The 10,000-nt window shown below is 40.6% G+C and overlaps 1 protein-coding gene across 9 annotated transcripts in view; it reads right to left on the minus strand.

The window, feature by feature from the left end:
* Window positions 1–2,699: 2,699 nt before the first annotated feature.
* The window catches only part of LOC138019879 (sodium- and chloride-dependent transporter XTRP3-like), a 38,243-nt gene continuing 30,942 nt past the window's right edge, over window positions 2,700–10,000 (minus strand). For all 9 annotated transcript variants that reach the window (XM_068866832.1, XM_068866830.1, XM_068866829.1 and 6 more), the window contains 3 exons: window positions 8,387–8,543; window positions 6,048–6,222; window positions 2,700–5,018 (listed from right to left, as the gene is read on the minus strand). In XM_068866832.1, the coding sequence (XP_068722933.1) occupies window positions 4,746–5,018; window positions 6,048–6,222; window positions 8,387–8,543 (605 nt within the window). In that variant the 3' untranslated portion in view covers window positions 2,700–4,745. The remainder of the gene's footprint in view (window positions 5,019–6,047; window positions 6,223–8,386; window positions 8,544–10,000) is intronic.

A 10,000-nucleotide genomic window follows, 5' to 3' on the forward strand; every position in this document is an offset into this window, starting at 1 on the left:
GCTCACAAAATGACGTAGATTCTCACATATAGGCGCGCAATAATGACACTAAATGTTGGAGTAGTATGGCAGTTGTGCTAGCTTACACAATCCCCATGTGAAGAAGCCGGATGGGAAACCAGAGTACCAGACTCCTCCAAAAGCTTAACCGCGCACGCACAATTCGCCAAAAGAGGCCTAGTAACTAAAATTTCAGAACAAAGTCACTACTTCTATACACCTTATTCCAAAATGGCCACCATTTAAATATTCTTTTGTTTTTATTCAAATTAGCCCTTGATGCCTCGTTCTTAAGCTTAAAATTCAAAAGAAATTTTATCTTGAACGAGGCAACAAGGGCCAATTTGTATCCGCATAAATCAGCGGCCATTTTGGAATACTACCTAAATTTAATTTATTTCTGAAGAAAATACACCACATTTACTAAATTTTATGAATTATTTATGCTCCAAAGAGTGCTAAAATTTGCTAATTATGCCATGGCAGTGCTCGTTTAAAAAAATATGCTTTTTTGCTTCACTTATGCCAAAAATTATGCTAGCACAATCCACCGAGGCCTATATGGAGGTATATCTATAACAAAATGTAATCCTCTGTAATTGATATAGTTATTTCAAATCGTGAATGCATCGATCCGAAGCTGAAGGGTGAACACTTATTTCGGGCGGAGTCATGCAGATAATCAAAATGCAGAAAGGCATACCGGTAAAAGTCATCACGCAAATAGGTATAACGCGAATAGGCATAACGCGAAAAGGCATAACGCAAAAAGGTATAACGCAAATAGGCATGCGCATAACGCGAAAAGGCATAACGCAAATAGACATAACGCGAAAAGGTATCACACGAATAGGCATCACGTAAATAGACGTCACGCAAATAATCCCAACGCGACATCAGCGGTCGAAGGGACCTGGGCACGCACCAAAGTCGAACCAAGAGCCTCCGTTAAAAGAACGCATCTTTTTTTTCAGAGATCGTGTTCGAGTGGGCGATACCTTCTTGGCTCAATATTTCAGGAGAATTGTTACTGAACTATTACGCCAGGAAGAAAATGGTTTCGAAAGTGATTACGACAGTTAATCGATGTCCTTTTAAGAGCTGAAACTATTTGCCCGCAGAGTGCACAGCTAGTCTCTATTCTTAGAAGAGTAACAGAAAAAGCCTACCACGAAGTCAATGATATGGTTTTTATTTCTGTGAAGCAGAACCTGCACGATTTGCAGCCACTTTCAAAATGGTGCTATCTGAACCAGCGGCACGAGTTTCTGCAGGCGCTAGTTTTGTGTTGCTTCCAGCAGTGATTACCTACTCCCGACCATATACTTATCCCCCTCCTCCATCTCTTTGCGTTTTGCCTATTTGTGTTATACCTTTTCGCGTTTTGCTCATTTGCGTTATGCCTTTTTGCGTTACTCCTTTTCGCGTTATTCCTCTTTGCGCTATACCTATTTCCGTTATGCCTGTTTGCGCTCTGCCATTTCGCGTTATGTCGTTTTGCGTTATGCCCTTTCGCGTTATGCCTATTTGCGTGATGACGCAACCATGACCAGTATGCCTTTCTGCATTTTGACTATCTGCATAATACCTGAAACGGGTGTTCGCTCTTCAGCTTCGGATCGATGCATTCACGATTTGGAAATTACTATGTCAATTACAGAGGATTGCATTTTGTCATAGTTATACCTCCATTCTTTTAAACTCTGGGTTTTTCAGAAATAATTAAGCTTCAATTTGGAAAAGAACGCCATACATAGCTTTGTAATATCAAACGTTTTACAAACTGTGTTAAAAAATTATCTTTGAAAAATGCGTGGTTACTCCAATTTTCTTTTTGGATTTAAATAACCTTTGTTAAGAGCTGTATGAGCTGTAGTATACAGGTGTAAGAGCGAAGTCATTAATACTACTGAATAATAAGCTCGATTAAAAATAAATGTTTTAACTGCAAGTTTCAAATAATTATTTGAAGATGACTTGCGAGCTTCTACTGGAAAGAATTTCATATTTCATAGTATTACTCGTATCTTCATCACTTCAAAAGTGGCAAAAGCTCTAATAAGTCTCTTCATTCTTGACATTCTTTGTAAATGATGAAATGGTATTTGAAATGAATCATATATGAACTGCGGATATGAAATCAAGTGAAGCTATGGTCTTCGCAGTTATGAGCGCAATTTTTGCAATTGCGTAGAGAAGTCTGAAAAATTCAGGACTTCAACGGGGTTTGAACCCGTGAGTTCATATCCGCAGTTCATATATGATTCATTTCATATATACCATTTCATCATTGATTCATTCCTCACGGGACCATTAGAACCCACAAATGACCAGCTCCCAACGTCAGTGGCTTCATAGCTCAGTTGGTTAGAGCGTTGCACCGGAATCGCGAGGTCACGGGCTCAAACCCCGTTGAAGTCCTGAATTTTTCAGACTTCTCTACGCAATTGCAAAAATTGCGCTCATAACTGCGAAGATCATAGCTTCACTTGAATTCTTTGTAAAGTTATGATTTATAAGCCAATGACACAAATTGCTCCCACATTTTCGGGAAGAGCTGCCTGTGCGAGAATCTTTTAATGCTCAATAGTCACATTTTAGGGGATTGGTAAGAAAAAAAATAATGACGAGCTTGTGCTAATAAGGCAGAATTTTGTACACGAAGACCATAATTGCCGTTTAGGCCAGGATCAATTGCCAGAAGACAAGAATCGGAAGTTAATACCCTTTAATCTTGGGAACGATAGAGTCACCGCGAATGTGACAACTTTACCCAAAAAGGAAGTTACAGAAATTGTCTATTTATACAAACTGTTATAAAATCAGTTCTACTTTGCTGAATTCTTGACATTTTGTACTCACAACCTTTATAGTTTAAATTCGTTTCAGTTTACTTTTCTGGTCATTCGCATACATTTGCATGATGACGCTATTTGACTACAAGTGACCAGAATCCTCCAGGTTTTGCTTGTTTCATGCTATTAGAGCTATTGTTATTTTTACCCCGCGGGGAATACAAAATTTAAATAAGAAAAGAAAAACAATTGAATTCTGGTAGTTGTAGTCAAAAGACGTCATCGTGAAAGTTGCTCGGCTATTGTTGGCCTCACTCGCATGGCAGTTTATAGAACACTTTCCACACACACTGTAACAATCTTTTTGTGGGTGACTTTCCTAAAGTGTTTGAGGCGCAGATTGCACTAAGGCTTTTACTCTTGTTTTACGATCATTTTACTTGACCTTTCATTTAAAACAACATAATCTTCTGAAGTAACAGATTAACTGGACAAATCTTGGAGTTTTTACGCATGTCTGCTTGGTGACTGACTAAAACCAAGGAAAAACCTTTCAGCATGAATTCAGAAATAAACAGCGACACCTGGAATGCTTGAACCGGTTTTTAAGGCCCGAGTTGTAAACTGCCACCGTTTACGTTTAACGTCGGTTTGGTTTCGCACATTAGAGTTTGCTATCATTTTGCGACGCATAGACCAATCTCGTTCCCAGAGTCATCGTTCCCTTGACCAGCGGTCGGGAAAGAGAGACTCTGGTGGAATCCAAAAAAGGCCATATTTGATTGGCTGTTGACAAACGGTTTCATTTCCTGCCATTTTCAGTCTAAACTCGAAAATCATGCTTTCTTGTGGATTTTTATCTACACGAGGTTGAAGATGATCTAGAAATAAATCATTTTACAACTTACCAGTTCCGTAACGTTTTTGTTTTTGAAAATACAGCACTTTTCACTTGCGTGACACCAGTTGATTGATAAAATGTATCTCGTTATTGTTTATTCTCCGCAGTTTGAAAGCTTCGAGTGTGTTAGGAGATGTGTTTAGACTCATGTGTACTGTCTCGCGAGTGAAAAGTAAGCACTATCATGGCAAGGTGAACTCCCTTGTTGATTTCCAACCGTCTCCCCTCCCGCACGCGCAGTCATTTAACCGGAACCAGAGTTTTCTGGTTTCGGTTTTGGATTATTCCAGAGCCTCCCGCGCCCGTTCTGCTGGACAAGGGTAACGGAGGCTCTGAGAACGAGATTACGCATAGACCTAATCGGCTAACTCAATGTTCTACGCAATACAAATCTCCCAGGATTAAGATTCTTTTTGTATAGCGATGTTTCTTGTAACATCACTCACTCTTATTAATATGCCAACCAGAACCTAATTGGCTGTTGAAACAATGACTTCTTTTGTTCCGTGGTTGGCGAATTTGAACATCAAAAGAAATGTGACCACCAGCGAGCAGAGCCTCCTTTTGTCTTTTTCTTTACTGAGGAGGAGAATTCTCGAGAACGCCAAAATCGAGCAAGCAAAAGAAAGGCTCTGCTAGCAGGGTGAAATGTGACCTCATTGTTTGTGAACAAGAAATATCGCTATTGTATTTGCATGGTATGGAAATACCTGGGAGAAAACGTTTTATTCCCAAAGGGTTTGAATTGGGTACAACATTGAGTTTGCTGATTAGATCTATTTGTTTCTTATTTCCAGACCGATCGCTATGCAGATTTTGAGAGTTGTTGGTACTAAAGATCTGGTACTGTGCCCTGACGGTAGCCGTATTGTAGCTGGTCGGGTTTGTCCTTGCAATGCCTTTTCCCTTTGTAAATAGTGTATAATCCAAAAAGTCTCTCTTTCAGCTGGAGTAAAACTTTACCCATAGAACAGGGCCTATATGCACTTGTCCATTTACTTCACTTTGGATCTTGCGCGTAAGGGCTTTCTCAACCCCAGGGCATAAAGTCATCCATCGTCGACCGCTACAGTCAGATTAACGTGTCCATTGATCCTTGTACTATTCCTTGGTGATATGTTATAAGTTCTTGACCAACCCACACAGCAACACGACACGGAATCATTGCTTTCACTTAACATCTCATCAGCTTCTGCGTCCGATTTGATACGCACAAAATAGTCTTTTAGAGGTGGGTAAACGATGCAAATCACAGGAACTAAAGTAAACACGGCGTATAGGAGGTACCCCCAGGCGGGGTATGGAATGTACTTTACCTTTGCCTGGCAAAAGAAACATACGTCAAAGTCAAAGAGTCTTAGAACATTGTGCTAAGTAGGGTGGGTGGGGGAATTGTGGCCCATGAACAATTTTAATCCAGGATTGTGGTCTTGCGAGGTTAAGTCGACGCAAATAATTGTTTTTTTTTAGTTTATCAAGTGTAGGTAAAACAAGTACCAGTTTTCTGGGGAAAAAGTTGTGCATGCAATGGGATTGGCGCTCACCCCTGCCGTAATAAGTACTGTCAATCCTGAAACCAAAATAGGAATCATGGGAAAGAAAATTTTCTTTCCAGTAAATGCTACAAGTGCTGATCTAAAGAGAAACTTCTGTTCAAGAGCTGACGTCCTTTCACACAGACCGACGAGTTGTTGACAGCCACCTTGCCAGAAGTGGCCCGGGGTAGAGGATAGATTTGTCCCAGTTCTTGCATCTCTCAGTCTCATTTTTTTTGCTACAAAGAAACCAAGCTAAGTAGTCTATATTTTTGCCATGCAGTGTATCAGTGTAAAGTTTTCTTCATTAGTGTTTCATATTGAACTTGTGCAATCAAACACAAGTGCTGTTGTATAGTTTTAGAAAAGTAACCTAGTGTAGCTTCCAACAATTTGTTGTCGAATTATTTGCACATATTTTACATTATACTTGGAATTCGTCTTCGGACGTGCACCGAGGTGAAAATTAAGGCCCCCTTTCAGACTAGGTGCCCGTTCCGCGGAACCGTACCCGCAGCTCTAACAACGCAATGATTTCTTCCTTTGTCCACTTTGCACTGGCCGCCATTATCGTGACTGCATCCAAGGGAAGCATGGGGAAAAGCGCGGGAACCTGACCAAAGCGTGTTCAGACAAGTTCCCGTTCCAGGGAACGGTGCCCGAGTACTACCCTTGAAGGTAGTGCCCGTGCCCGGACACGGTGCTCAAATGTTTGCTCGGGCACCAACAAAAAGCTATGTTCAGGCTAGTGCTTGGTCCCGAGAACCGGGCACGGGCACCTAGTCTGAACGGTGCGGCCAAACTCCTAAAGCTTACCTGGTTTCTGTCCCATGCAGTGTATGTGAATTCTCCCTTCGCCATTGCTTTTATCATTTGAACTATTCCCCCAGTGATAACACAGAATATGATGAGCGGGGAAATAAACTTCCAACATATTTTCCACCGGCGCTTCACTGGCTTTCCAGTCATTTGGTAAAGATCTTTTGAAAATCTGCACATGACAATAGGTTATAGAAACAAAAATTTAGTTATGGAGTGGTTTTTCAACAGAGTTGAGTGCGACCGATACCCCAGCATAATCAGCATTCTGGCTGCGTCGACCCAACTAATTGAAATAAATGAAAACGCTCGCTATGGTGCGACCAAGGGAGTCAAAGAAGGGTTCGTCTATTCAAACGTTGGCCGTGTAGCACTAATATATTTCTGACACAGAGAAACAAAACCCCGGAACCGTGCTGCTGTTTGTGGCATGGTAACTAGCGCATGTTCAGGAGTGAAAAGATTTCAACATCTTAGGCAGTTCTCTCCCGCTCGCTCAAGGTAAGCAAAGTTGATATCGATAGCAACTATGCGTAAAACTACTAATTAAACTAACAGAAAGTTCCATAGTAGCACATTTTCCAAGTAACAGAGGTTGCAATTCTCTTCGAGCTGTGATGTGCGAACTCGGCTGTTTTCGACAGCAAATACAACTTCTCTCTGCGTTCAGTTCGCAGTTTGCCAATGCATTCCCTTCTGCAACTGGACATTGATGAGATGAATGCGGATTGTTTCTCTTTGAGTACAGTATGTCTAAGATGGCTGGTGAAACAACAGTTTTCTCAACCCGCAGCTTATTTAGGTGCAGGTTATCACTTCACAAATTATTCAATCCTAGTCATTTGGCTGGGCTGCCTTTCGAATGGAGCGAACGAACGCAGTGTAATCTCCATTATAACCACTGTACTTTAAACACGAAGACGCACTATAAAAGGCGTGGTGCCTTAGGAAAATGCAAATGATTTATCAATCAACCATGGCTGCAACTGAGCTCTGTGATAACTTGAGCCCCCTAGGGCAATGTGTCCGTAATATGTCACAAAATGTTATCGGTCGTTCTTTTTTTAATCCCCCAGTCCCTTTTTCTCTCGCTAGAAATATCTTTTAGGGCTGCCGTCCCTGTGTTGCTGTTTGTTTCATTATCCTCTTGGATAATAGCCCTTATTAAATTCTCAACCTCGGATAATGCATTTCGCGAGCTTTGATTGGTTCACTCAATCTCGGTTATCAGCTCATATACCTTAGTTTTACCTTATATGTTAAATGACTGCGTTACGCGTTGCTAAACTAATTTTTTTTGGCCGGAAAGCGAAAATTCTCTTTGAATAAAGCCAAAAAAAAAAAACACTTTTTTTTGTGGAAAGTTTGGATCAATTCCGACGTTTAGAAGTATAGTACGCGAAAAGGCAAGAAATGTTTTTGGGATGAGCCTACGTCTGTTACACAATATCGCATCTTCATCAAGTTTTCTCGATTTCGCTCGGAATTTCTCGCTTTTTTCGCTCGTATTTCGCATTTCCAAATTTTGGGAATTTAAGGAATTTAATAAAACAATTATTCCATTTGCGCTTGTTGGATCTGAGACTGGTTACAGCCAACTCGGCGCTCCGCGCCTCGTTTCCTATTTACCATCTCATATCCAACGCGCGCTCATGGAATAATTGTTAATTATTCACTATAGCCGCCATGTTGGTTTTCAAATTGACATGCAAATTAGCCATGTGTTATGCTGGGGGGCAAAAAGGCAAGTTGCGGAAAATCGGCTCGTCGAAATATTGAATTAAAATTGCTAAAAGTACATTTTAGAATTCAGAATTAAGTACCTATTTTATATCTTTTGATTGCCTCCGACATTCTGACTTTCTACTTTGTTGTCTGCTCATTTTTCACTAAAAAAACATCGAAGTAACTTGTGTAAGCATTTTGTTTTACTACTTAGGTGATAAACATTCAATGAACGTGACACAAATCATCTGTGTGACTAAGATGTTCATTATAACCTCTCGAACTTGTGTTGTTTGCGCCCTCAGAAGTGTGTAGCTAATTTTCATGAAAAAGGCAAGTGCAACATGGCGGCTATCGTGAATAAGGTCTATTAATCAGTCGTGCTTAAATTAATTCGAACAAAAGAAGTGCGTGGAACTACCCCTTTTATAGTGCGTCTTCGTGTTTAATTAACATTATAGAATATGTTCATAGACGCTCTAGCTTGTCGAGGTGAGTCGTCCCCGCTTGTCATAAACATTTCGAGCGACCTGCATCCGAGCGCTGTGCGTTAAACAATAATTCTAAGATATCAAGGTAGGTCTTTTAGCACCGCCAGCTGTAGTAGTTACCTATCCATGCCGTAAACAAAAGCAACACCTATGCACTCAGCCAGGCCAGTTAGGAGTATGGGAATGGAACTAGCTCCGCTAATGATCTCCAGTAGATAAAATCCAGTTGACTGTACAAATATTAAGTTGCTGATGCACAAAGCCAGGCAAACAATTCCTGGGAGACAAGAAGGGATAAAAACGTTACATTGGATAATTAGAGCGGTTTTCAATTGAGTGTCGAAAATAATTAGCGAATTGCTTTAGCTTTGCATTTCTTCACTCAGTGATTGGTTCAAAGTTCTCGTGTCATTTTTTTAACTAATCAGAAGTGAAACCAAAACCAATCGAGGCTCGCGCGTGCATATTTTCCCGCGCTTTCTGTCGGCTACGTGTAATTACTTCGAGTTTTGATTGGTTTACTGGACTGGATTGTCTCCGTCCTTTTTGATTGGTTTTGATTTGGTTTTGGTTTTACGACACTCGATTGAAACTCGCTCTGTCGGAAATGATTGGTTAGATATTAGTTCGTTAGAGCGACTTTCGTATGACCTCGTAAAGGTGTTCGCAATTTGTTTCACGGACCAATGTTTGGCAAGATAAAACAAAGCGTCTCCTTATTCTCGTCAAGGAAACTCTTAATATGGGCAGTAAACAGTTCGATTGCCCAATCACATTACTGCATTTCAAATGTCACGGTCAAAGCGAAATTTTCCAAAATGTTCCATGGAGAGATAACGTTGTTTGCATCCGCGTTCGCCAAGACAATGAAAATTTGCGCTCGTTTGTTTTTGTTCAATAAGACAATTAAATGTTTTGCATTTTTTTTTTACATTTTGTTTTTAGTTTATTTTTCAAGGTCATATGAAAGTCTCTCTAACTAAAACATCTGTTTTGTATGACCACAAATGCGAGGAATTGCGTGCACAGCGATTCTTATAAGCGTCACGAGGTGTCCCCACGCTCATCTCCCCAACTTCAACATCACTTCCGTCAAGGAATACAACTAACCTTGTTATATACCTAGACTTTCGCTCAACAAAATGAGCACTGTGATTGGTTGATTCTTTGTCACGTGGCACTGAACAAATTCAAATGTATCCCGACCAGGATACAATTTCGCAGTTGTTGCCCGCTCCGGATGTTTTGCTGCGATTGTTGCAGGAAAAGCAATGACAAAGAACTTAATGTCTGGTCCCTCGAGAAACTGGTTAGTTTTGTTTTCCCTCGAGTCCTGATGTTTCCCTCGACTTCGTCTCGGGAAACATGAGGACTCTCGGGAAAACAAAACTAACTGTTTCCCTCGGGACCATACATCAAGTGTATATTACAAGGGGTCGGCCCCTAAACTCCGGTCTTCAAGTAAATAAACAACTGAATTTACCCTCACCGAAAAACATAACTTTTAACCCTTATAAAGTAACCTTATTGCTTCAAGTGAAAAGTCACCCCTCGGGTTGGATATGGAAATTGGGCCCACACCTAATAATTAATTTGTTTTGAAGGAGACGAGAAGAAGCCAGGAATCAAAATCTAAAAGGTTTGCTAAAATCAAGCTTGTGCGACTGCAAAACCAGGATATTTTCAAATTCACGATAAGAATTTTTGATAAGAGTTCTCCTTCATGTCTGTCCA

This window comes from Montipora capricornis, chromosome 10 (genome assembly GCF_036669925.1).
Source record: "Montipora capricornis isolate CH-2021 chromosome 10, ASM3666992v2, whole genome shotgun sequence".
Taxonomy (NCBI): Eukaryota; Metazoa; Cnidaria; class Anthozoa; order Scleractinia; family Acroporidae; genus Montipora; species Montipora capricornis.